The 27,705-nt window shown below is 42.9% G+C and overlaps 1 protein-coding gene across 1 annotated transcript; it reads left to right on the top strand.

The window, feature by feature from the left end:
- The first annotated feature begins 1,071 nt into the window (after positions 1 to 1,071).
- On the top strand, positions 1,072 to 16,596 carry ETNPPL (ethanolamine-phosphate phospho-lyase). The gene is made up of 13 exons (XM_079990273.1): positions 1,072 to 1,165; positions 3,675 to 3,793; positions 3,923 to 4,082; positions 5,839 to 5,913; positions 6,477 to 6,570; positions 7,761 to 7,877; positions 9,967 to 10,049; positions 11,237 to 11,462; positions 13,004 to 13,158; positions 13,461 to 13,550; positions 13,802 to 13,932; positions 14,445 to 14,512; positions 15,549 to 16,596. The coding sequence occupies exons 1-13, from the start codon at positions 1,113 to 1,115 to the stop codon at positions 15,681 to 15,683; spliced, it is 1,506 nt and encodes a 501-aa protein (XP_079846399.1). The 5' UTR covers positions 1,072 to 1,112; the 3' UTR covers positions 15,684 to 16,596.
- Positions 16,597 to 27,705: the final 11,109 nt, after the last annotated feature.

Here is a 27,705-nt window from a genome sequence, read left to right as displayed (position 1 = left end):
TCTTGCGGGCCCCACAAAAAATTAAAGAAAAAAACTGGATGAACATTTCCAAAATATAAGATAAAAAACAAATAAAATAAAACCTACATACAGCAACAGTGTTTTGTGTTGTATAGGCTCCTATTTTGTTATGTGCAAATAGTTTTGATACCTATTAGGTCCAGGAGGTTGGCAATTCGAATCCCCGCGACGGGGTGAGCTCCCATTGCTCGGTCCCTGCTCCTACCAACCTAGCAGTTCGAAAGCACGTCAAAGTGCAAGTAGATCAATAGGTACCACTCTGGCAGGAATGTAAACGGGGTTTCGTGGCGCTGCTCTGGTTTGCCAGAAGCGGCTTAGTCATGCTGGCCACACAACCTGGAAGCTGTATGCTGGCTCCCTCGGCCAATAAAGCGAGATGAGTGCCACAACCCCAGAGTCGGCCATGACTGGACCTAATGGTCAGGGGTCCCTTTACCTTTACCTTTAGGTCCATAAATTACCATATAGAATATATTCAATATAAAAAACTGTGACAATTTGCTGTTGACAAAGGACAGCTGGACATATAAAGGGCCCCATTATCTTCAGTAGCTTAAGGCCTCATCAAACCTAATTTCGGCCCTGCCACTGAGCTATCTTATTGGTTGATTTGGATTATATTTCTATGCCGCTTTGCATTGCAATGAATCTCAAAGCGGCTTCCAAACAGTCAAGAACAATAACGACTTTCTTTCTTTCTTTCTTTCTTTCTTTCTTTCTTTCTTTCTTTCTTTCTTTCTTTCTTTCCTGCTTGCTCTTTGCTGCAACGGACTGAACGGGGCTAAGCCCAGGGAAATGTTCAAGCGGAGAGACGGTGGTGGGAAGACCAGCCGGGCTGAAAGCGGGGTATGGAATACTCCGGATTCCAGGGCGACGGAGTGGGGTGGCTTGAGGACTACCTCGTGCGGGTAAAGAAGAAGAGGTGGCTGGAAGCCAGCCTTGGTACTTTTGGCGAGTGGCGCGGAGATGGGCGGCGCGCAGGAGGCGGGGCCTGGGCGAAGGACGCGGCGGCCCCTGCCGGGCATGGGATAAAAGGCGAAGGCGGATCCCCGGGGCTGCAGAGAGCGAGCGGGCGCGCGAGACCAGGCACGATGGAGATGTACAGCAAGGCAGAGACGCTGGAGCTGCGGAAGAAGCACATCGGGTGAGCCAGAGGGGCAAAGCCAGGGGAGCGGGGAGGGGGCGCCCGGGCGCAGGCATGCAAAACTCTCTCGCGCCCCAGAAAAAAACTTCCCAACTTTCCACCCCACATTCTGCAATCGCTCTCATTCTTCCTCCGGCAAGATTGTTATTTATTATTAAATTTGCATACTGCCGCTCATCCGTAGATCTCAGCTAACAGACCCCGGCAGGTCCTCTACCTGCGCGGTAAGGCTACCTGCAAAAGATCTCTCTAGCGAAGATGGTGGCCGGGATCTCTCCGCGGTTGGGAGTGGGGTGCAGAATCAAGGTGGTGAGGTCTACACTCATCATGGCCAGATCAAACTCTGAACCAAATTGAAAGGGGGTGGAAATCAACCTACCAAAACCTTCTTTGCCCTGTCCCTGCCATCCGCAGAACTGCCACTTTCCCGTCTTGCACTAACGTATTTCATAGCCCTAAATTGTCACATTTTCTGAAAGGATCCGTATTTGATCATTTGAACTATCACGAATATTTTCTTTTTCGTAAATAGAATTTAAAAGCAACAGTTTCAATGGGAAAGTCAAGCACATGCTTTAAAATCTCCTCTTGAAAGCCATGGAAGTTGCAGTCTGCATGTTTGGAGATTTCAGTGCAAATCTGTGCATTTTTGCAGATGTTCAGACCCACAGTTTGCATAGAATTTAAGGCTTTTAAAGCACTTAGCTTTTGGTGGGTCGTATGCTTACCTAATTGCCCCCCCCTTAAAAAAAACCACTTTAAAAAGTTTTTAGCACTTTCTAGGAAGGCTTATTTAAAAAAAAAAAAAATCCAAAAGTTTTTTTTAAAAAAATGTTTCTTAGAAACAAAAATGGGGAAATGCTACACTTTCAGTGACACTTAGAAATGCCCTTCCCTCTCTCTCTCTCTCTTTGCCATGCAGTCAGTTGAAGCCCTGCTGATACTGAAAATTATTCACTTCTCTGGGGTGTGATACTAAGACATATATGCTTGAATACTGTACAAAACCCCATCTGGCAGTCCAAAAAATCTCCTTTCCCTCTGTGCACAGGACATCTGTGCCCTTATCTAACCCCTGTATAAATAGTCAGATTAACAGCCAGGAAGGTGGATCAGTGTTTGACCTTCCAAAGGAAACTTGGACAAGTGCAGTAAATGCACAGAGGTGCATGTGATGTCAGTGGCATTAAACAAGCATGCAAGATTGTGTAACCAGTTGATACACTGTACTCACAGTCCTTGCATAACCCAAGTGGATCCTGGGCATTCTGCAAAGCCAAGCCTGGAATTCTGCCCACTAAAGAGGCGAAAAGTTCCATGCAAACTCTGAGAGTTGTTGTCTCCCTTGGATTATTATTATTTCATCCTTAATACAATAATAAGCTATTTTGGCTCCATTGGCATACAGTAGAAGCTGGGAACCAGCTAAAGATACAAAAGGCCAGCCAAAACAAAGAAAAGGTTAGGGCTCAACTCTTTGGGGCTGTCTTCTTGTGGTTCATTAAAAAACCTAGGAAGAGACCCACTCCAGGTTGTATTGTTCTCCCCTTCTCATGCACACTGCTTAATGCATGGGAGTCCCTACAGACGCACTGGGAACTCCTCCCTTCCCCATATGCAGCCCTGCTGTGCAGACAGCTCTCTCATGGAAGCAGCTGTATGCACCCAATGGAGAGTGTGGGAGAGGAAATGGATGGAGCCTTTTTTGTGTGGCGGGTTTGATCCTTTCTTAATGAATGGTTCCCAATTTCCTCAGTCTATGCTGTTTGTGGTGAGGGAACAAAACCCTGTGCATGTCCAAAATAACTCTGTTATTTGGAGATTGGCTTGGTTTGTTGAGCAATATACCACATTTAAGTTACTGTCCTTTTCACAGGTGGGAAGAGATACCAAATTTTCCCTAAGGCAATTCCTGTACTATGATGGGTGTTCCATGAAGCCAGCCATATTTACACTTGGAGAGACATAATTTACTATTTTCCCCTCACTGACTGAGTCTCCCCAGGACAATGCTTGAGGACTCCTGATAGATCATAATGAATTTGCTGCATTTACATGGTTTTGTTTTGTTTTGTTAAGATTATGAAAATAACTTTTCCCCCTCTTAATCCAAAGTTCAACATTTTGCATATCTCTCTCTCGCTCTTTTGAAATAGAAGCCGTGCAAAAAAAGCCGGGAAACACTTCCAGTCAGCAGGTTTACCTTCCACAAATGCATTTTTAAGTTCTGAAGCAAAGTCTGCCCACGAGTTTAATCCAGTTTACAGTTACAACCTAAGAAATGTTTCCCCATTTCTGCACACACCCTGGCATCGCGGTTCATTCAACCTGGCCATTGGCTGTTGGCCCCCAGAATGAAGACACTCTGAGCCTTTGGGCATCTCTGCAAGGAGCATCCAGTACCAAGCTGATGGGTGGGCTCCGCAGAGTTTGTACAAGTGTATGCAGTGGTCTGGAGAAGGAGCTTTTCAGCAGACCTAAACTAAAGCAATGCTTTCATGCTTTTCAGGCCCTCGTGCAAGGTCTTCTTTGCTAAGGACCCCATTAAGATTGTGTGTGCCCGTGGGCAGTATATGTTTGATGAGAATGGAGATAAATACTTGGACTGCATTAACAACGTAGCACATGGTAAGAACTGTGGCTTAATATATGTTAACAACTTTTAAAGTGCTCCCATTCATTTTAGGTGGGTTTGGGGTGTTTTTTCAGGTACTCTCTAACAGGTTCATTGACTTCTCTTTCCTTGGTCCTTTCCAGTTGGACACAGCCATCCAGATGTGATCAAGGCTGCGGTGAAACAGATGGAGTTACTCAACACCAATTCTCGCTTCCTGCACGACAATCTGGTCCAGTATGCCAAGCGTCTCACTGCGACCCTCCCAGAGCCTCTCTCTGTTTGCTACTTTGTGAACTCTGGGTATGGCTAAAGGACTTTTCATTGCTATTATCTTTTGGAAACTTGTATAAATTAACTTCTACATTTTAACAGCTTTGGGAGATGGTGAAGGAACAGAGTTAACAAATATAGGGCTTTTTAAGGTTGTGCCCAGGCTTTCATGTGGGCAAAAATTCATATGGTCATAGTATTTGTTTATCTTTTACATTTCTCTCTCATCTATGCATGCATGTTTATTTACGGGACCACCTCTCCTGGTATGCCCCGCAGGGGACCTTAAGGTCCATGAATAACCATAGTTTAGAGGTCCCGGGCCCTAAGGAAGTCAGACTATCCTCCACCAGGGCCAGGGCCTTTTCAATGATGGCTCCAACCTGGTGGAATGCTCTGTCCCATGAGACTAGGGCCCTACAGGATTTAACCTTTTGTCGGGCCTGTAAGACAGAGCTATTCTACCTGGCCTTTAATTTGAATTCAGCCTGATCTTTTATTTCCCTTCTTCCCTTCCCCTCCCCTTTTATGAAGATTACCTGCTCTGAGACCCCACAGCTAATTCTCCCCTGGCCTCCTCACTCACCCAAGTAGGACCAATTCAGCTAGCTAGCCCTGGGGATTATCTAATGTTTATTTCCCCTAAAGTGATTTCTGAATTGAATTTTATTGTTATTCATGTTTTATACTGTATTTTATGCTGCTTTTACAATTAAGTGTTTTTAATTTGTTGTTAGCCACCCTGAGCCCATTTTTTGAACCAGGAAGGGCAGGGTAGAAATAAAATTACTACTACTACTACTACTACTACTATTTCCCCCTTGTTCCTATTTTACTCTTGCAACAACCCTGTGGGGTAGGCTGAGAGACAGTGGAAAAAAAGATTCATGGTTGAGTTGAACCTGGGTTTTCCTAATCCTAGTCTGAGACTCTGTACTTTCAGCAGATAAGGGTTATGACTCTGCAAATGAAATCTCTGCAGAAGAAGGTTTCACTAGATACAATCAGTTTTACTAGACACAAAACATAGGAAGAAGCTTACTGCAAAGGAAACAACAGATTGCAGCGCGAGGGTATCTCCAGATGCAAAACAACCAGATTGTGCAATGGGGAACAGTCTCTCCCTCCCCTATGCCTCTTTGGATCAGTCCAAAGAATTCTACCCATCATCTCCAATGTATTCAGTGAGCTCCATGCCCACAGGGGCTCCTCAGCAAGTGATGGTCTGTGTAGACAGTGAGCCACATCTCTTCAAAGAATGGGAAGGCTTCACATACAGGCGGCCCCAGATCATGGCCACAACCCTGTATGTCCCCTCATTTTCCTGGGCAGACCTCAATATTAGCAATGTAAACCAAAGCTGAGCTATTCACAAGTTCATATTTTGTGTCCAGCTGTAGATTTTGTGATAATCAAGACATGAACAAATGTGCAGAATTCACCTAGGTTTAGATGTGATCGCTATGGGATGCTTTAGTTGAGATTCTTGCATTTCAGGGGGTTGGACTGGATTACCCTTGTACATCCCTTCCAACTTTACGATTTTATTTCCATGCATGTGTCCGTGTGAAGCAACTCTTTGGCTTTTCAACCCAGAGAGAATCCTGCCCTCATTCAACATTTTTCACTCTGAATCCAATAGGTGTGCTATTAATCATTTCTAGGGAATTAGAGTTTGACATATGCCTGTGTGGAGTTATTTTATTTTTGGCTTAAAAGACTAGTTTATTATGTAGCTCTCCTGTTACAATAGCTGCTTTCAATGCCTTCTAATTTTGTCCTGCAGATCTGAAGCAAATGACCTCGCTTTACGCCTGGCCCGCCAATACAGGGGCCACCAAGATGTGATTACACTTGACCAGTAAGTATGCTGAGATCAGTTTGTTGCAACATGATGCAGATGGGTCATGTGCTACTATAATGACTGTTCAGTCTGTAGCCAAGCACCCAGAGCCCCATACATGAAGATTCTGCATGCATGGAGCTTCTTGGATCACAGTTAGTTTCTAATTCACCTCAAATGAGGTCACTGAACTGCACACAGTGATCTGTAAACAAATGTATCCATTAACTTCATTAAGACTTTTCCATTTTAACTCAAACCTCTATTTTGACTCATCCATTTCTGTGAGGAAAGGGTTGTCTCTGCATAGTTGTATGTCACAGAGGGAAACGGTCTACTAATTCCTATTAATTAGAGAATACTTGCATTTGTAGTTCAATAATAATATTAAAAACAATGAAAATTGTGAACAACGACATTGAATATGTTGCTGTAATGATACCACATACAAAACTAAGGTTAAACTGAGATTCTTTGTCAGTTTAGGTGCAAAACATGTGCAAAACTAACCTGTAACAGAGTCTGCTTCTGTTGAACTCTTTCACACCCTGGAGTCACTTGGCATCCATTTTCTGTTTCAGTGCTTATCATGGCCATGTTACATCGCTGATTGACATCAGTCCATATAAATTTAATCAACTGGGGAAAGAGGCCAAAAAAGAATTTGTACATGTGGTAAGTAATTATTATTCTGGATTCTTACTGCCCTTAGCATATTTCTATTCATTGCAGATACAAATGAAATGCAAAGCTAAACTGCATAGCAATACCTTCACAAAAATCAATAGAAACTATTTAGTGATATTTTGGTTGGCCTAATCAATGTAAGAAGCCTGGGGTGCTTCGTACAAAATGAATTGTGTATGGACAGAGATATATTTTGTCCTGAAAAATACAAGATACCTGCTTGTGTATATTTGTGTATATTAAAAAGAAAATGCATTATAACCTAGAGTAGAAAAAGCATGTTTTTAAAAAACAAAAACAAAAAAACCTCGGTAGTTATCTGTATCCAAGAATCTCTTAAGAAGTGGCTCTTAATTGTCATGAGGAATTCATGGACAATAAATCTGACAGTGGCTAGTAAGTGTAGCTCTCTTCCAGGGTTCAGCATGAGCAGGCCCCAAGATCTGGAAATCAGAAACATCCTGCCTTCTAGATGCCAATGCACCCTCCCCCCATGATAAGCCTGAACGGACCCCTGCACACACAGATCCATGCACACTTTGGAGCCCCTTCAGACTGCTGTCAATTTGGCTGATGGACAACAGAGGCAGACTTTAGTAATATAGTGCCCAGAGTGAGGACCATTTTTGGCGCCCCTCCCCCTAAATATTTCTTATTTTCACAATAATTCTTTTTGGTACAGTTTACCCTTATTTATCCATATAAATAGAAGTTTTAAAATTATTTTGTGTACCCTCAGCTGAGGACCCTTCCAGATCACGGGGCAAGCAGCGATGATTGCTCTGATCATAGTGCCCAGCTTGTGAGCTCTCCAAGCATCTAATAGGGGGTTGTTGAGAACAGATATTGAACTAGATATATGAACCAGTGTATGCTATTATGGTCTCAATTCTTTGTCGTTTCTGCCTTCTGTCCCACTTCCTGGAAAGCCAGGGATATGGAAAACCTGTGGACCTATACATTACAATACTGGAAATGTTAAGATCCTCTTGTGCCTCTGATGCACGGTTTCTTATTAACCTGCTGTGGGAAGATTTAGAAGAAAATCAGCATGTCTTACATGAACTCTTCCCAGGTGCACACCAGATAGGGTTTTTAAGGCCAGTTTTGTTCCTGTCTGAGGAGGAGCCAAGAACAGTGCATTCAAAGATTTCAAATCTTCTTTTGCCACTCTTTAGGCTCCTTCACCAGATATATACAGAGGAAAATATAGAGAGGACCATCCAGACCCAGGAAGCGCTTATGCCGATGATGTGAAAAAGATAATTGAAGAGGCTCAGAAGAACGGCCGCAAGGTATGTAAACAATGGAGGAACATGAAAGCCTGCTCAGATTGTGTCCTGGAAAATGCTCAATTAGGTGAACTTGACTGCTTTATATAGCTGGAATTTCTTTTGTTTTTACTGGATTCCTGGATTTTAAGGTGCCTTCTACACACACACCCCTTAACTTGCACTCAAAACTCTCACAAGAAAATAATAGGTAAGGAATGAGTAAAGAAGAAGAAAGGAATAAATAAATCTAAACCTCCGTTTCATACGTAAGAGCAGGCTTAAAGCATAAAGTGCCTTTTTGATTGTGCTTTCAATCTGCACATAGAACTTTTGCTGAAATTAATGGGGCTGTATGTAGCAACAGTTAAAAGGCACAGGATATAATGCACTGCAGTTTATAGCCTCTGTTCCTAAAATCCCCACCCAGTTTGAGACCTCATTCCTAAAGGGGGCTTACATTTATTTATTTTTGCAACCACATAAAATCATACAAACTACCAAACAGATTAACAAGAAGAAATATATAAAAGCCCAGCAGCTTCTCAGAATTTCTCCCGGTGGTGTCCCAGTGCAAAGAGAAGAAAATCCGTAGGATACAGTGGGATGTTGCACTTTGAGGATCCAGAGACATGAATTTAAATGCTAGCTCATGTGAACAAAAATTTACACTCAAAGCAGCTGACAAAATGGCAAAGTAAGCTGTAGGTTTAAAACATAGCATCTTAACACGAGTAATGATATAGGAACTTGTTGACTTTGGTGTGGAGAGATATTTCTAGAACTCGCATGGAGGCTTGTTATTATTAGTCACTTCTTTTCCAGAAAGGTGAACTCGAAGGAACTTGAAAAAGCAAACAATACAAACAAGAATAAAAACAACCTAAAATGCCCACAGGTAGTGATTGGAGCCACTATTTCCCCATCACCTTAAAGTCCAAAGGAGCCCACCCATCTGTCTTTAATTCCTTATTGAGATTTATAAAAAAGAAACTAACGGATAGTTTCTATTTTCCTCCCTTTGTCTGTTTCCTCCCTTCCCCCTCGCATTATCTTCCTCATAGGTTCTGGTGCCGTAGACCTCTGCCAGGAGCAGTTGATAAAGTTTCACAGACTATGGGGAGCCTCCTACTGTCTGGCTGTAGTATACCTCTTCGAATATAGTGTACGCTTCTTTACACGTTACCACACGACCTTCTTTCCAGGAAGACGGCACTGCTCAAGCTTGCATGGACCCCTGCTGATACTCGGGGAGGGTTGTGCAAGAGTGAGGGAGGCAGTCAGTTAAATAGCAGATTTGGGCTGACCCTCCAGGCAGACTTGGGGGAGAACACAGGCATAATGCTGAATGCAGAAAATGTAAGCTTCCAGTTCCAGTCTATCTGATCTGCTGATGCCAAATAATCTTTTTTGGTTTGTTTGTTTTCATTCCTAGCTACTGGAATCACTTCAGCTGTAGGCTCTGTCTTTTTGTCAAGTGCCTCATCCTGATTTGCTCTGCATAAGGTTTTTTTCCTTCTTCTTCTGAAGCAGGGGTGCCCAAAATACAGCTCTGCACATCTTCAATGCATTTGTTTCCCATTTTGAGCCACAGGAAAGGGGTTAAATCAGCTATCACAGAATGCCATGTGAATGAAGCTGATGGAGGTTCACGAGTTCACAGGGTGAAGCTGATATAAAGACTATAAAGCACCTTTAGTAATTAAATTATTGAAATGTGGACAATCATTAATAATAAATAGATAATAAATAACTCATCAGAAGAGTGAACCCATCAGATACTTCCAGTATCACATTTGTATTCTGCAAGAACTGGCCGACTAAATGAGTTTTTAAATAAATGTGCACAGTAAATCCAAGACTTCGAGCATTGGGTCAATAATGAGCTGTAGAATTATGCTGGATGCTTGCCCTGGCATTGAAAAATTGGGCACCTCTGCCATTTTTGTTGTCGTTACTGTTGCTCACAGCTGTTCAAGGTGCAACATAGCTATCCAAACCGCATATTCATTTATCTCACCTGTTTTCATAGGGTTCATGCCTGTAGCTGTTGTTTCATTTGCAAACGAGTAAGCAGAGGAATGCTCTTCTTATAACATCTTCTCTTACTTAGATTGCAGCCTTTATTGCTGAGTCCATGCAGAGTTGCGGAGGCCAAGTAATTCCACCTGCAGGCTATTTCCAGAAAGTGGCAGAGTATGTACCGTGCTTGGGATGGGTTACTTACAGCAGGTTACTTAATAAAAATCACAGGAAGAGTCTGCTTATTTGGTTCTTTGTGTAGCTTTAATCTTTGTTCCTTGAAATTTAAAACTGCTACAATGACATTTTTTTTATTTTTGTAAATAAATATTGCCCAGTAACAAGAGCTGTCTTTCTCAAAGTAAAAGGTAAAGGTAAAGGGACTCCTGACCATTAGGTCCAGTCATGACCAACTCTGGGGGGGCGGCGCTCATCTCGCTCTATTGGCCGAGGGAGCCGGTGTACAGCTTCTGGGTCATGTGGCCAGCATGACTAAGCCGCTTCTGGCAAACCAGAGCAGCACATGGAAACGCCATCTACCTTCCCGCTGGAGCGGTACCTATTTATCTACTTGCACTTTGACGTGCTTTCGAACTGCTAGGTTGGCAGGAGCAGGGACCAAGCAACTGGAGCTCACCCCATTGCGGGGATTCAAACCTCCAACCTTCTGATCGGCAAGTCCTAGGCTCTGTGGTTTAACCCACAGCACCACCCGTGTCCCATTTCTCAAAGTAGCTTTTGGCAATTCAAACCCAAGGCCAATAAGCGGGGGGGGGGGGGGGGAGGTTTACATAAGGAATATAAATATTGCTCAAGGTTTAGTGATGGCAGACAAACTGGATGGCTTTAAAAGAGGACTACACAGGATAAGGTTATTAATGGCTACTAGCCAGTTACTATGCTATCACAGTCTGCTTATGGGATTCCCATAGGCAGCTTGTTGACCCACTGAGAGAACATGATGCTGGGCTATTTGCAATGAACAGCATGACTTCTTATTGCACAGTAGCTCTGAGGTGATCTGCACATTAAAGAAAAATCACATGGTATATCAATCCTAGAACTTGAGAATACAGGAGGCATTGTGTGTATCAGATCTTATTATCCAATATTTCTAGACCACACATATCCTTCTGTGACCTGACAGAGTGAACTCAGGTCAACTTTATCCATCTTCTGGCCATACTATAAAGACCATATGGCCTGATAAGCATTTTTATGAATTCTCAGCTGTAAATGCCCCTTCCAGGACCAAAATTGAAGTCTTCATGTAAATGCTTGTATTTTGGGCAGGGCGGTTATACATGACATGACAGTGACATCACAGTGAGGCATCTGTTCTGTTCCGTTTTTATTTTCAGTGCTGTCCACAAAGCGGGTGGAGTTTTCATAGCTGATGAAGTCCAGGTCGGTTTTGGTCGAGTTGGAAAAAAATTCTGGGGATTCCAGCTACAAGGCGAAGACTTTGTGCCTGACATTGTCACTATGGGGAAGCCAATTGGCAATGGCCATCCCATGTCTTGTGTAGTTACCACCAGAGAGATTGCGGAAGCTTTTGGTGCCTCTGGACTGGAGTACTTCAATACGGTGAGCTTCTCTTCTAATATTATCATTTATAGTTATAAATTGTGTATGAGGAAACTTTGGCTCTCCAGATGTTGCTGAATGATCATTAGCCCTGGTAAGTTTGGCCAGTGACCAGGGATGATGGGAGTTGTAGTTCAGCAATATTAGGAGGGCCACATCTGTTATAGGGGCCTGGCATGCATAATTGCACCATCATAGATTGTTACAGAAAGAATGTTCACAGCACCCAGTAATGACTCAAATAATGCTTTTCAGTGAAGCCAGTTCACCCAGTTTAGACAACAGCATCAGGAAACATCTGGCCCTGATCCATCTCTTATGTATGTTGCGAAGTGAAATAGCACCTGCCTTCTCCATCCATTTGGCAGCACCTCATTCAGTCTGGGCCAATGTCCTTTGGATTCTCTACCCATAGGTGCAGCAGTGGCCCAGGGGGTGGGGGAGCAGCAGTGACAGGATGCTACTGTGTAGGCCAGCACTGCCAACCCAGAGTTCCTCTGCCCGCACTGCTGCCCCAACCCCATCTCATCTCCACACATAGGCATGAAGTATTATTATCTTTTGAAGACACTGGTGGCACACCAGGAGGGTGGGGAAGATGGGTGTGCTCTCAATTCCCCATTAAGCAGAAGGTGATAGGAAATATTCAGCCTAGTAAGGTTGCAATGGGACGCAGGTGGCGCTGTGGGTTAAAGCCTCAGCGCCTAGGGCTTGCCGATCGAAAGGTCGGCGGTTCGAATCCCTGCGGTGGGGTGCGCTCCCGCTGCTCGGTCCCAGCGCCTGCCAACCTAGCAGTTCGAAAGCACCTCCGGGTGCAAGTAGATAAATAAGGACCGCTTACCAGCGGGAAGGTAAACGGCGTTTCCGTGTGCGGCTCTGGCTCTGGCTCTGGCTCTGGCCAGAGCAGCGATGTCACGCTGGCCACGTGACCCGGAAGTGTCTCCGGACAGCGCTGGCCCCTGGCCTCTTAAGTGAGATGGGCGCACAACCCCAGAGTCTGTCAAGACTGGCCCGTACGGGCAGGGGTACCTTTACCTTTAAGGTTGCAATATCATGCATGCACCAATTGAGTCTCGTACTGAATAGATGCTCAGGTTGAGCTTCTTAATGCCTAAATGAGACTTTGATTGACAATGTACAGCTTTGTCATGCAAATAATATTGAGCACATGGTCTCTTGTGTGTATATGTAAAACCAGTACATGGTGCTTACTGTTTTATTTCTTTAAAAGTGGAGCAGGAGCCTAAGTTATAGCAAAGCTTCACTCTGTATAGGAAAGCAGTACAAACCCTGTGGTGTTTTATTCCCTTCAAACTTTTCAAAATGGAAACTGCGAAGAAGAAATATGACACTCCGTAGCACCATATAAGGTGCAAGTTAAAAAGACAGAAGGAAATTTGCACCCAATATTTCTTGTTTGCCTGAGAAAATAATCTGATACCAAGCCCTGTCTTGCTCAAAACATTCATCAAAATCTTTGGATGAAGAAATAATTGAGGCAGCAATAACCTGTTTCTTCTTGGTCATTTCCCCTCCCTCAGTTTGGGGGCAACCCAGTGTCCTGTGCAATTGGACTGGCTGTTTTGGACGTGATAGAAAAAGAAGATCTCCAAGGGAATGCCACACGTGTTGGAAACTATCTCACTGGACTACTGAAGGAACAAAAAGAAAAGCATCCACTGGTGGGAGATGTCAGGTAGGCACAACAGGGTAAACATTAAAAAAGTTTTTAGATGCAGAAGAATGTATAACTAGGGGTGGCTTCTTCAATCCAAGGACTGCATTGCCCTCTGAAGACCCAGGAGACACATTCCAGTGGTGGGTGCAATCATACCCACCCCCACCACTGACAACTACTGAATAACAGATCAGATAACTGTTTTGTACAGGAGACCTACCACACTACATTGTAAAACTATTTGGAGTTGTGTGCCTTTCGTGCAACACTGAGATTTGATTGCTGCACCTCTGATTCCCTCCCTTTTCTTTATTTTTCAGAGGTGTTGGTTTGTTTGTTGGAGTGGATCTTGTGAAGGATCGACAAAAGAGAACGCCTGCCACTGCTGAGGCCCAGCATATTATCTACAAGTAAATATATACTGGCTTGCTTTAGACATTCTTTTCATCAGTTTTAACTTTACAACTTCCAGGCTAGACATTCAAACTGAAGGAGCTGAAATTCATAGTCAGGTCAGGGCTGAGTAACTGAAGATGCCCTCACAATTCACGCAGAATCATAAAACACAGCTTTAAAGGAACTGGCTGCGTTATAATTTCACATACCTAAATGCATTTTGGAGTTTGCATTCTAAATTAAATCTGTGTTCCCTTCTAATCAGGCTGAAAGAACAGAGGATTCTTCTGAGTGCTGATGGACCTTATCGAAACATCTTGAAATTTAAGCCACCCATGTGCTTCACTAAGGATGATGCAAAGTTTGTAGTTGATCAGATTGATGAGATCCTCACAGGTAAGCATTCTTGCATGCCTACCGGTTCTTTTACATATATGGCCTCCAATTTTGTTCTATAGGTAACAGAGGTAGTGGCAGAGAAATGGGGAAGGAGAGAGAAAGGGTGCAGTAGCTGTAGCCTTTCTTAGTGTCTTGGCACATTTAAAGATATAGGAGAGACTTGACAACTCCAGATGTCAAAATCAGGCAAGAACTAGTGGCCAGCATAAGCTTGTGACCCATTGCAGAGATGTCTGATCATTGTTGGAGATGCAACATTAGATTATGTAGACTGCTGAACCTGGACTGATTCAGCCAGGATAATTTCAGCTCCCAGGTGACCTTATAGTGGTAAGTTGGGGATAGGTTGCTTGTTGCTGAAACGTGTCCTAAGTGAATTCTAAAGAAATTTATCTAGTTCTACAAGAAAATAAGCTAGTATTTAAAGCCACACGAACTTTTTCTTTACACTTTGTGACTTCTGTACCTAATGATGGAAAACTTACTTTTCTCCCCTCCTCTTCTTCCAGATTTAGAAGATTCAACAATAAACAGGACCAGAGATGAATTGCCAACAAATGTACAGAGTAAAAGAAAAGTAAGTTGGAAACCCTAAAATGACACTGCCAGTCAATATAGACAAAAGTAATCTGTGGGTTAAACCACAAAGCCTAGGACTTGCAGATCAGAAGGTCAGCGGTTCGAATCCCCGCGACGGGGTGAGCTCCCCTTGCTCGGTCCCTGCTCCTGCCAACCTAGCAGTTCGAAAGCACGTCAAAGTGCAAGTAGATAAATAGGTACCGCTCCAGCGGGAAGGTAAATGGCGTTTCCGTGCGCTGCTCTGGTTCGCCAGAAATGGCTTAGTCATGCTGGCCGCATGACCCGGAAGCTGTACGCCGGCTCCATCAGCCAATAAAGCGAGATGAGCACCGCAACCCCAGAGTCGGTCACGACCGGACCTAATGGTCAGGGATTCCTTTACCTTTACCTTTAATCTAGATGGACCATTGTCCTGGCTCAATATAAGACAGCTTTCTAAGTTCCTATGAGCTGTCTGAAGACTTTCCTGTCTTATAAAACTTCACCCAAGTACCTCATGTTTGGGCCTTTCTCTCAGTACACTTTATGTCATGCCATGCTCTCACCCCTCCCAACACTCATACAAGCAGCTCAAAACTCACCTATTCCATAAACCATTGGCACAACCCATAGTCATAACTAAAATAATGCCTAAATTATGTGCACACAGCTGCATTCGCTCACATCATTCTGGTCTTATTCTTGGCTTTGCATATTTCATTTCTCTGCTGATTTGCTACACTTGCCTCTTTTCTATCTCATGCAATGTCTAAAATTTGATTGTAAACATCTCAGATTAGGGACCTGTTTTGTGCTTGGGTCCTGGCCTCAGCTTTTCCACAGGCATCTGGTTGGCCACCGTGAGAACAGTGTGCTAGATTAGATGAGCCATTAATTAGCCCAATCCAGCAAGCCCTTCTACATTTTGAACTAATGAATACCGATAACCTAGAACCACAGGCTTGTAAAATATGTGGTTCTGGCAGTTACCATGACATCAAATATCTGCTGATGCCAATATCTGCATATTCAATCAAACTGTACGTTTGTTTTAGATGCCCACAGATGGGAGCTCCCAGCTGGAATGCATCAACGAAAGCATAAGCCATATCAATGGAAGTGCCTGCAGACAAAAAAATGGATTTTATGCTGAAAACAACACGGTGCCTTGCAAAAGGATCAGGACATGAAAAGAAAATTCTATAAATAAGAATCACTATGTACTGTTGGGTTTGTTTAAGGATGTATGGGTGTGTGCAATAATTGGTAAGAATATTGGCTAGTTATACATTATGATGAAGCATCAATTTACTTATGTTCTAAATTTGGAGCATCATGCTTTGCAGCCATAGTACAAGGGTAGCATGGCCTCATTTGTTTCAGATGTCTAACTGACTGGCAGTCACTGACTGATGTGTCTTTGTCCTTTTGCAATCTCAGTGTTCAGTATTGAGGTTTTAATAATTTTCCCATGTTTTAATGGTTTATTTGTTATACTGTGCAACTTTCTGGTGGGGCAATTCATGCCAATGCTGAAATAAATATTTTTATCTTGTAAATCTCACATGCAATCCAACAGAGGACACACGGAACAACCAAGAAGAGTGTTCCATGAAAACCTGCCGATCAGCTTCTTAGGCTGCCACCCTATCCACATTTACATGGCAGTAAGTTCCACTGAACTCAGTGCAGCTTGCTTCCTGAATGTGTGGGGTTGCACCGTTGGTGGAGATGGGAGTGAGTCCAATCCCTCATTCAAATGGATTTCAGAATTAAAAAAATAAAAAAATTAAAGGGAGCATACACAGCACCTATTTCCACACACAATTTCCCCTTCCAGATAGGGATGCACACTGGAGCAATGTTGTAATATTCAATGACAAAGATGTTATAATAATTATTAATTGTACAGTATTAACTATATTGAAAATGAAAACTTTAAAGCACTGCTGTATTTAGACAGTATGCCTTCTTGGTCTATATTTGTCGGTTGTATCTCTGCTGTTATCAGTGTTTATGAACTCTGTTAGGACACCAGTTTGTTTTCCATTTACTGGAAACTCTTGTTTATTCCCAAAAAAATAAAGCTATTTTTAACCTACAGGTCATTGTGTCATGAAATGAATAACCATCAATATTTAATAATTACTTGGTAAGGTTACATTCTTCTTAAAGTTGATCTTTGGCCTCATTTACTCATCTCAAACTAGGCTTGGCTATAAATTAACATGATTAATGCATATGGGTATTCCTTCCTTGGAGAAGATGAGTAATGGTCCAGAGGTTGCAGGCACATATTGCTGAGTGTGCATAAGCATTCTGAATTATGCAAAAGTATTAGTGAGCACCCCTAGGAGACAGAGTCCACATTTGTGCACAATTAGATATAGATATAGATATAGACAGATTTATATAAAGGTAAACTTTACCTTTACAGTGGAACCTTGGGTTACGTACCATCCTCCTTACAAATGCTTCGGGTAACAAGCTCCGCTAACCCAGAAGCAGGTCTCCTGGTAGCGAACTTTGCCCTGGGAAGTCGCACCCCAGTGGCACGGTGGCAGCAGGAGGCCCCATTAGCGAAAGCGCGCCTCAGGTTAAGAACTGTTTCGAGTTCAGAACGGACCTCTGGAATGAATTAAGTTCGTAACCCGAGGTACCACTGTATATAAATATTTACTTATATAAAAAAGTAAACTTTGGAAAAGTTTCAACTGGTTCCTTATTGTAAATTCCCTTCAAAAGACTGTGCAGTAGTCTCAGATCCACTCCACCCAGTGCCAGATTTACATATAAGCTAAACAAGCTATAACTTAGGGCCCCATTCTCTTGGGGGCCCCCAAAAAAATTAAAGGGAAAAAACTGGATACTGCTTATTGTATTTCAGTTCAACAATTACTTTGATAAAATACATATTTTGTTATGTGCAAATGGCTTTAGATGCCTATTAGGTCCATAAATTACCATATATTCAATACAAAAAACAGTGACAATTTGTCGTTGACAAAGGACAGCTGAACCTATAAAGGCCCCCATTACTTTCAGTAGCTTAGGGCCTCATCAAACCTAAATCTGGCCCTGACTTCATCCCTCTGTACTGGGATTTCCTCTTTGCGTGTTCAGACCCAGAAACCTCCCCCCTAAATAAATTCACACTTGTCTCAAATTTTGGTTTGGTTTTTGGCAGAATTTAGGTCACAACTTTATTGGTTGTAGAAAGTGATTGGTTGCATAGGCTCTGGTTCGACTAGCTCCCTGCCATGCAGGTAGCGCTGACCCAGGCTTCCAGCATAGGTCAGCCAAGGGTGAACACCTGGATGAGTGGAAAGCTGGGAACGGACTAACTCCGCCACCCAAATGTCCCCCTAGACTCAGGCATGGGCACAACCCCCTCTTAGGGGGTGACCAAATGATCAAGTCCCTGGATTCCTTTAACGGAATGCCCTTCACATAGGAATGGCGAGAGCGTTCTCCCATCCCTATTACCTGAACCAGAGCCTATCCGCAACCTTACAAGTTGTGACGATTTGCTACGTGGCAGGCGAATGGCATAGCAAGGTCAAGTGCAAAGCCCTAAAAGTAGGGAGAGGTGGGCAGGTGTTTCGATGCACGAGCTGAAAGAGGAAGCTCTGGGTCACGTGCATTGGTATAAATAGGTCCCTCAATTGTTTGGACTCCTTCCCATTGGCCAGATTGCACCCAGCTACGAGGGACCTACCAATAAGGTGTTGTGGCTGACCAATCATACCCACCCACAACACAGGTTGTCAGTTTCCAGGTCTCACCGCAATACGTGCCCTCTTTTAGGGAGGACCCAATTTCCAAAAACATTGTGAAGACACTGTGCTTTCTGACAGTGGCAGCACAGGAAAAGGAATTTCTACAAAACAGGGCAGGTCTAATTCAAAGATAGCTCTTCAACTCTATGAGGAAGAGCAACCTAAGCTCCCATCTCTGTTACTGTTCTGTATCCCAAAACAAGCAGACCTGCTCAGTTGCTTGTCCGCAGACACCCTTGAGCTAAACTTTCTGGCAAGAGGCACCTAATGCATGGAAAACATTTGTGAGCCCAGCACTGTGGTTGTGTTTTTGTGATTTTTCCCACTAGATTTCTGCAACTCAAATTAGTGGGATTCTGGAGTGGAAAATGTTAGCAGCACTGCAGTATGTCTATGTCAATGCTGAATGTCATTATTGATGTGTTCCCCTCCATATGTGGGGCTTGGCACAATACCCCCTCCCCATGGAATACTGATTGACTTTGGAGAGCAGAGGGAAGGCAGAAATCAGGGGTTGGGGTAAGGAATGGAGTGGCTGGAATCACGAACACAGTTTGGAGATGTTGCACTCTATGCTGCAACATTTTGTTGCAGACTCTGCTGCTATTAAGTTTGTGATCAATACAGCCATTTTAGTCAGGTAAGGCTGAAATTTATCTAAAGAAACTTGCCAAGAGACAGATCCCTCATTTTCACAGTTGGCTTTTCTATAAAATTTCATATTACAGTAAGCTTGTTAGTCTTTTAAGTTGCTGAGAAGCTAATTTGTAATTCTACACCTGGAATTCAAACTGTATCCTTATGGTTCCATCAGTATGGTTCTAATTAAATAAATCATTTGAATGTCAGATTAGAGAACAGGTTTCCTAAACTGGTTTGTTTTTACTATGAGACGTTACATTGTGAAAATCTATATAAGCCACCTTTCTATAGATAAACTGTATTGCTTATCTACAGCTTTCTATAGAAAGAAGTTTAAATGAGTTTTTACAAGGCTTGGTTGTTTCAGTAATAAAAAAAGTTTATTATTATTAGCCAAGTACCTTGAGAGTACTGACTCACAAGTAAAATTAAAAGTTTGTCCTACCACAAGAACTGCTGATTTTGGATAAACTCTTAATTGAGACAAAAGTCCCATTTTCAAGATTAATCTTAAATAGAAAAGCTAGACTTCATGCAGGTAGGCCTGTTCTGTTATTAAATATGATGAAAGGAAAGCGAAGCACACACGGAAAACAAATATTTGTCTGACAAGTAAGCTGAACGTTTAATGTTTAATGTTTCACATTTGTTAATCAGCAAAGTAAGGCATGTGGTTACCTTCCAGTAAGAAAATGGGAATGAATGAGGTAAGCAGGAGATGTCGTGAGTTTGGAACATTTAACATCTATGTACATTTGCACTTTTTTACAAATATACAACTGAGCAGAGGTGGAGGAGCAACTTACATATTCCAACAAACTAAAATGTACTGTTCCAGTGTTTCAGCACCCTGGAGTCCAAACGCCACACAAAAAGAGACATGTTGGTGTACATTCTCATGCCCAAAATAGACATGATCAGGCTTCACAACAAAAAAACAAAAAGCAGTTGGAGCAGGGAGCTGTAGCAGGATATGTTTAATTGTCCTCCTATCCACACCATTTTTCTAATCTAAAACATCCCCACCAACTAACAGCAGCTATCAGCTCAGTAGAAGGGAAATTCAGGAACCTGTATTAAGCCTGTATTTTATTTTATTTTTCCTTTGCATGGGCTAACAGCAATTTTGTGGAGGCAAGAATATAGATAGGCGAAATAGCAAGAGAACGCACTCTCCACTTCCAGTTCTGTTGCCAATCAAAATCTGAGATTTTAGTATTTTAAAGTAATTATGCTCAGAAACATCAAGAGATCTGATCACAGAAGAAGAGATTGGATTTGATATCCCACTTTATCACTACCCGAAGGAGTCTCAAAGCGGCTAACATTCTCCTTTCCCTTCCTCCCCCACAACAAACACTCTGTGAGGTGAGTGGGGCTGAGAGACTTCAGAGAAGTGTGACTAGCCCAAGATCACCCAGCAGCTGCATGTGGAGGAGCGGGGAAGCGAACCTGGTTCACCAGATTACGAATCTACCGTTCTTAACCACTACACCAGTGTTTCCCAACCTTTGGTCTCTAGCTGTTTTCGGACTACATTTCCCACCATCCCTGACCACTGGTACTGCTAGCTAGGGATGATGGGAGTTGTAGTCCAAAAGCATCTGGAGACTCAAGGTTGGGAAACACTGCACTACACCACTACACCACACTGGCTCTCTCACCACACAGGTCATTTGTCACCTTTACCTTATGTCTGAGTTAGTCTATTCCTGCTGGATGATTTTACTACCTCCGAAATTGCACATTTTAATCAAGAATTATTGGAAAGCAAGCCATTATCTCTCAGCTTCGCCCCCACGATCTGGGGCTGGAATCTGCTGTTCAAAGACTATTTGCCTAAAGTGAAGTCAAAAGTCCAACTGGGTGTGCAAACCTGTTGGCACAAATCTTTGTTTTTAGTGTCAAGCAGTTATACAGCACAATTTATTCTTCAGAACGTGGGCAGCTAAGCACGGGCCTCATTCACCCTTGGGCAACCCCCAGGGACTGCATGACAGAAGGGAGGCTAAAAGTGAGGGGATCCACCCCACACTTTTGAATGCACACTCACACTCACAGGCACAGATACACAGTTCAGATGTGCCCCTCGCTGTAGCTCAATAGTGGAGCATCTGCTCTGCATGTGGAAAGTCCCAGATCCAAACCACAGGATCTACAGAAAGGGCTCAGAATGTGCATGTAAACCTTGAGACCCACTGCAATACTGAGATAACATAAGGCAGCTTCCTATATGATCAACCTGAAGACCCAGGAGGACATGTCTGATTCACCACCAGGTTGCTGGGCTCCACTCATTACAGTGCTGTCCCTATTTTGATATCCTTTTTTGCTTGTTTCAAAACTAGTGTGCTCTTGGCGGAACAAGGAAATTTTGCTTCCTGCAGGTCTCCTTTAGAATCATGATTTCCCTCGGACTTGCAGCAGTGTTCCCTTGTGGCGTAACTTCAGCTAGGCCCTGAAAGGGCTCTCCGGAAGAGGCCTTGGAATGGAAAATATTGTTCATAATTAATGTTACAGCTTCTTTTGTCACAGCCAATGGTTTTGGCAAGTAAATAAATAGGCTGAAATCAATAATGAATGTGTCTGTAGGAGATGACATACAGTAGACATAGGAAGACACACAGCACGGTCTCAGTGAACAGGCTCATTTTATTCAACAGAATTCTGGTGCTGAACAAAACAGATGCATTATTAGGCCTCCAAGGATCTTTCATAGTTGCCTGGTCCTGGGATGAGGAATTGAGCAAAATAAAAATTGGGCTGGAGCAACGCTAGATCCTGACTCTACAGCAGCACCACAAAGGTGGCCTTTTTCCATGGATCTCCAAACTACAACAGGGACTGGAAACCTGTGGCCCTCTAGGTGCCTGTTGAACTACAACTCCCATCTTCCCTGACTAGTCTGGGGCTGATGGATTTGGGAGTCTGGAGGGCTACAGTGTCCCTATCCCTGCATTACATCTAATTTTCTGTTACAATAGCAATGTGACAGTTCTACAGGATGACGCAAGGGCACTGCCTTTCTGCCTTTTGTGCAACAACCAATCATTTGAAAATCTGCCAAAATCTGTTAGCCACTTAACTTTTATCAGGCTTCCTGAGAACTTGTAGACACAGGGCAAGGTCAGGCAGGAGGAAAAAATGCTTACTGGGCACAGAACAGCTGTTTAGAAAGAGTGCACAGAAAGGTCAAACAACATTGCTACTTCAGCTCATGATTCAGCAGCCAAGGCTGCAATAGTATATCTACTGATCTGGCAATAAGTATCACTGAAACCAATGTGAGTTATTTCTGAGTAAACATGCATTGGGTTACATTGTTATATGTTTGGATTAACGAAAAATGAAAGGCAAGATGCCCTGTTTCTGTAAGCAAGTTCAATACTACATAAATTTCAAGGAAAACCATCAAATTCAATGGCCAAGTTCATATGTAATGCTAAACCATGGTTAACATTAAGCAGGGTTTCTAACCAACAACAAACAAAGGCATATAAAGCATGGTTAAGCCACTGGGCCAGGTTCGGATGCTCGAATTAAACCATGGTTTATAAACCACGATTTAGTGTTACGTGCAAACCAAGCCAGTGTAATCTATTCTTCCCATTATCTGCTTCAAGTACTTTGGTCAGGAACCATTTAAAGGCAAGCACCAACATTTTGAGCTGGACCTAAAAGCTGGTGAAGAGCTTTTGGGACTTGCAAGATATGATCAGTGTGAGCAATGCCTGTCAAAACAGCAAGATTTCCATCTATCTGTATTATATTTGTAGTGGTGTAGACTAACACTGGGAAATGCATCCCACTTCAAAGCAGTGTGATTTTTTTTTAGCACAACATGAATTTGATAATGTAGACCAGCCTTGCCCCTGCAATGTTTTAGACTACAACTCCCATCTGGCCCAGGCACGGCCAATGGTCAGGGATTATGGGAGCTGTAGTCCAAAACATCTGGAAGGCACTGAATTGTGGCAAGCTGATGTGAACAATATAGATACTCATCCTCATTACAGAATTGAAAAGCTGCATAAATGTGAATATCTATTTCTCAACATTTCAGTGATGTGATCCATGACTGTTACAAAGGTGACCTACATGAGGCCATTCTCGCTCTCCTAAGAGTGCTGTTGAACGAAAGACATTCATTTCTAAATAATTTTACCCTCTCTTTCCAATACAGTGGTACCTCTAGTTGCGGACTTAATCCATTTCAGGGTGCCATTTGCACCCCAAAGAGTCCACAACTAGAGCGCCTCTTCTGCACATGTGTGCAGCACAATCGAGTGCTTCTGTGCGTGCAGCGAACGCGGAAGTAAACACTTCTGGGTTTGCCACGATCGTAAGCTGAAAGACCGTAACAAGAGCAGAACACAACACAAGGTTTGACTGTACTCTTTCTCATACATAATTCTTGCCTGGCAGCATGTTTAGGAAGCCCAGTTTGGGCTATGTTCTATGCTTCTTGCTGAATTTTGACACCTTTCCCTCCATAACAGAACTTCCTAGCATCCACTCAGTAAATCAAATTTCCCGAGGCTTTATTATGACCATCTGTGTAAGTATTACAACATCTTCCCTGGTTTTACTTAAGACCCTGGTAACATGATGACATAATGATGGCAATTCACTCTGCCCCTCTGTGGTTCCTCACAGTAACATTCCCCTCCTGTCAGCTATGTCTGCCTACTGGCAGGAGATAAACAACCAGATCAGCTTCTTCCAAGAAATGGATATATCTGTCATGTCTAAAGCCTTAGGTGAACCTAAATGTTTCCCTGTTAAACTGCTACCCTACTTTCGGACATGACACAGTAAACAAGTACTTGCATTCCTCTAGCTTACAGTTAAGTACACATTTGGAGCAACACATGTACTTTTAAAGCCCTCTCTGGCCATAAAGGGGGGGGGGAGGTTTTTGCCACTGGTTAAGTCCTGAATGTTGCATATTGCATACACTGGATTTTCAGGGGTGAACTAATAATTACATTACTGCACAGATGGGGAAACTTGTTCACCCTGAGGACTGCATTCAGTTCCGGGGAACCTTTTTCCAAGTTAGGAAAACAGGGCTGAATAGATCAGTCTATTCTAAGTCTGAATGAGTTTCTCATGTGCAAATCCATAAATCTGATCTGTCCCATTAAAAGGGTGTACATTCGCATTATTTTTGTGTGCATACTATCGCAAATTAGGAGTGACTGGTGGGGAAAGGCATTGCCTTGAACCCGTTTCCTGGTAGCAGTGTCACTGCTGGCACACCAAGGTGGAGTTAGATCAAGAAAATACGATGTGGCACCATCAGCAGAGCCAATCTGGTGCTCTCAGTGATGCCCCCACATCACTCCAACCTTGTTGCCACTCTACCCTACAACCACACCATCCAGTATGTGGTGATGATGCTCCTGCTGGAATGCTATGCCTGCAGGGCTGCCCCTCCCCACTCTTGCTTCAAATATGCATTTTTGTATATGCATTTAGATGCATTTTTAAAGACAAAAACACTTAGGCAAGAATAACCAGCAGCACAAATATGAGATAGGGGACACCTTGTGAAAAGGATCTAGATAGGGGTCTTTGTAGACCACAAGCTTAAAATGGGTCAACAGTGTGATACAGCTGCAAAAAGAAAAGAAAAGCTAATGCTATTCTAGGCTGCATCAACAGAACTATAGTGTCCAGATCAAAGGAAGTAATAGTACCACTCTATTCTGTCTTAGTCAGACCACACCTAGAGTACAGTGTCCAGTTCTGGGCACCACAATTTAAGGATACTGACAAGCTGGAATGTGTGCAAAGGAGGGTGTAATGGTTCTAGGGGGTTGCTCGTGCGTAAGTCGTCACCACTCCTGGCTGAGTCACCTGGGTGAACCCTTTCTGTCCGGACAGCCACTCATCCGTGGCTGTCTCAATCGCTGGCAGAATCCGTCAGTGGGCGTTTCTTGAACTTCTTCCAGCAAAGAAGTTCTTTGATGCCCAGTCTCCTCCTACTCTCCCTGTGCGGAAGTCTTCTGCGCAGGGAGGGTGTGGGCAGCGGAGGACCCGTGCTCTCCCCACTGGTCTCCGGCGAGGAGTCCTGGAGCCTTCTCTCCGATTCCCCCATCTGCCCCCCTCCTCCACTGGTGCTACGCTGATTTCCTTCCCCAGCGGATGGGCTGCCTCTCTCCCTGCTGGGACCCTCTCCAGCATAACCCTCTGGAGCCTTCCCTCCGCCTCTGGCTCCGATGGCAGTTCCCTGACAGAGGGTGACCAAAATTATCAAGGGGCCTTGAAAACGGAATGGTTTAGTCTGGAAAAAAGGAGATTAAGAAGCTATACAATAGCCATCTTCAAATATCTGTCACATGGAAGATGGAGTAAGCTTGTTTTCTCCGGCTCTGGAGGCTAGGACCCAAACCGATGGCTTCAAGTTACAAAAAGGAGATTCCGACCAAACATCAGGAATAACTTTCTGACAGTAAGAACTGTTTGACAATGGAACGGACTCCCACAAGAGGTGGTGGACTCTTGTTCCTTGGAGGTTTTTAAGCAAAGATTGGATGGTCATCTGTCATGCATGCTTTAGTTGAGATTCCTTCTATGTCTTGCAAAATTCAGGGACATGTAAATACTGAGGGGTAATTGCATTCTGATCCACATATTAGTCTCAAAATTGCAAATCAGATTGGTTTGCTTGAAAATGCAGACTGAAAGAAATCCTCAAGCGTTCCTATGGGAAAGGTGATGGACAGAGGAGACTTTTTGCCACAAAGTCATGCCAATACTTTTGTCTTCATCTTTCACCTATTCATATAATTTCATTGCATACAAAGTGATTAACTGGCATATTATTTAATTCTATTTTCGCATGGGCAGTGTAAAAGTTATTACTCTGAGAAGCTGAGTGGCAGTTCAAAGATGGGGGGGGGCGGAGGATCACACCACCTGGTACACACCACTTGCATTGTCTCCTATTGAGCACCAATAGCTCTCCACAGTCTCAGGCAGTTGTCCTTCTGGTTCTGCTACTTGAAATCCTTCAGCTGATGATGATGCCAGGAACTGAATCATTATGTAAGCAAAATGTGTGTTCTACTACTTAGGATCTCCCAAAGATTTTTGGTTCTGTAAAATTCTGGTCAAAGGGACTGAAAAGGAACTGATTCCAATGAAGCTGAGCTTTTAATCTAGGAATCCAGCTTGACTAGATCATGTGGTTTAAGGGCCTATCCCTCGTTTGACAAAAGAAAACTGTTATGTACTGAGTTGAATAGGATCCAAAATGCAGCAGTCTGATTAGTCCTAGAACAATGCAGCAGTATGATTGGTCCGCAGGAGCCACCCAATCCACCTCCAGGTGGAAGTGAATCCACAACCTGATTGGCCTACAGGAGAATCCCGGAATTAGCCAATCAAGTGCATTGTGTAAATAATGTATATAACGAAGATATTTTGGGGAAACTTTCTTTCCTCCTCACCACTATGAGCTGAATAAAGAGCATGAAATCCACTCTCGACTCCAAGTATATTTCAAAAACACACTATGGGCATCAATGGCAAACGTGCTCCTCTGCAATCTAGTTCATATCCAGTTTTTCATCTTACCAATACTGGTGGTATCCATTAAGACTGAAGATATCACACTTGCAATTAGTAGGTGATATCCATTGTTAATACTGTGAGTAGACCCATTTACATTGGTGGAATCAAATTACTTAATCAAGGTATTTCAATGGGCCTATTCCGAGTATGACGAATGCTGGATATCCTCCAACAGAAGCATATAAATGGTGACATGTACTTACTCATAAGTTACATGACATTAGGTGCATGGCCAAAAAGTAAACAAATGAATGCAGAGTGGGGGGAACCCACTGCAGAAAGAGCTTTTTTAGCCATCCTGCTTGCCTGCCGAGCTCTGGGAATCACCTTTAACAAAACACATCTCCCATAATTTTGGGGGGATAGCGCTTAAACGTACTGTGTGAATGTGGCCCTAATCTATTTTGCTTCCTCTTTTCCTTGGAATCACTTGTTAGATTGGAAAATTACATTACCAACTTAGAAGTTACTACAGGGGCACCGACTGTGTGGCATCCAGACAAAATTTCCAGCAGGCTTTGGGTTGTGACACAGACTACTCCTATAACTTACCATGACTACAAGTACTGAGTAGAAAAGTTAAATTTAGTAACATTCGTGATTTTCTGCTCATCATGAGACCTTCTTGATAACAACAGGGAAAATCTGGAAATGACTTTTTTCTTAGTAATGTGGAATAAAAAAACAACCCCATTGCTAGCAAACACCAAATTACAGGCATTTCTACCGGTACATGGAACCAGGACTAATCATCATTGCACTGCAGCTGTTCAAACTAAAAAGCGATTCAAATTAAAAGTATGGTTTGTAAAAAATAATGCACCGATGTACATGAAATATATCAGTTCTGCCTAGAAACTTTGATATTCCAACCATATTTAATGAAAATGTATTTTCTACCAATACCTGAACAGTTTTGGCAATAGTAGGTAAATACATTGTACAGTTATATTTTTATGTAAATTGCACACCTCCATGCATGCATACATATGCAGACATGTCCAAAGTTTGCATTCTCTTGGAACAGCTGGGTATTTTATTATGGAAGACAGTAAAATCAGCATTTTTAAAAGTCTACCTATGCAACATACTGCCTTCCAGTCCTTTAAATCCAAATTGCATTTTATAATTTCCAATTTTGGTTTATGTGCTACTGGAGCGAGCATACTTTATAATTTATTCCATCTTAATCTATTCATTTTCTACACAG

The sequence above is a fragment of the Podarcis cretensis genome (assembly GCF_951804945.1).
Source record: "Podarcis cretensis genome assembly, chromosome: 9".
In the NCBI taxonomy this organism is placed as follows: domain Eukaryota; kingdom Metazoa; phylum Chordata; class Lepidosauria; order Squamata; family Lacertidae; genus Podarcis; species Podarcis cretensis.
Note: the sequence above shows the minus strand (reverse complement) of the source record. Positions and strands in the feature narration are given on the sequence as shown.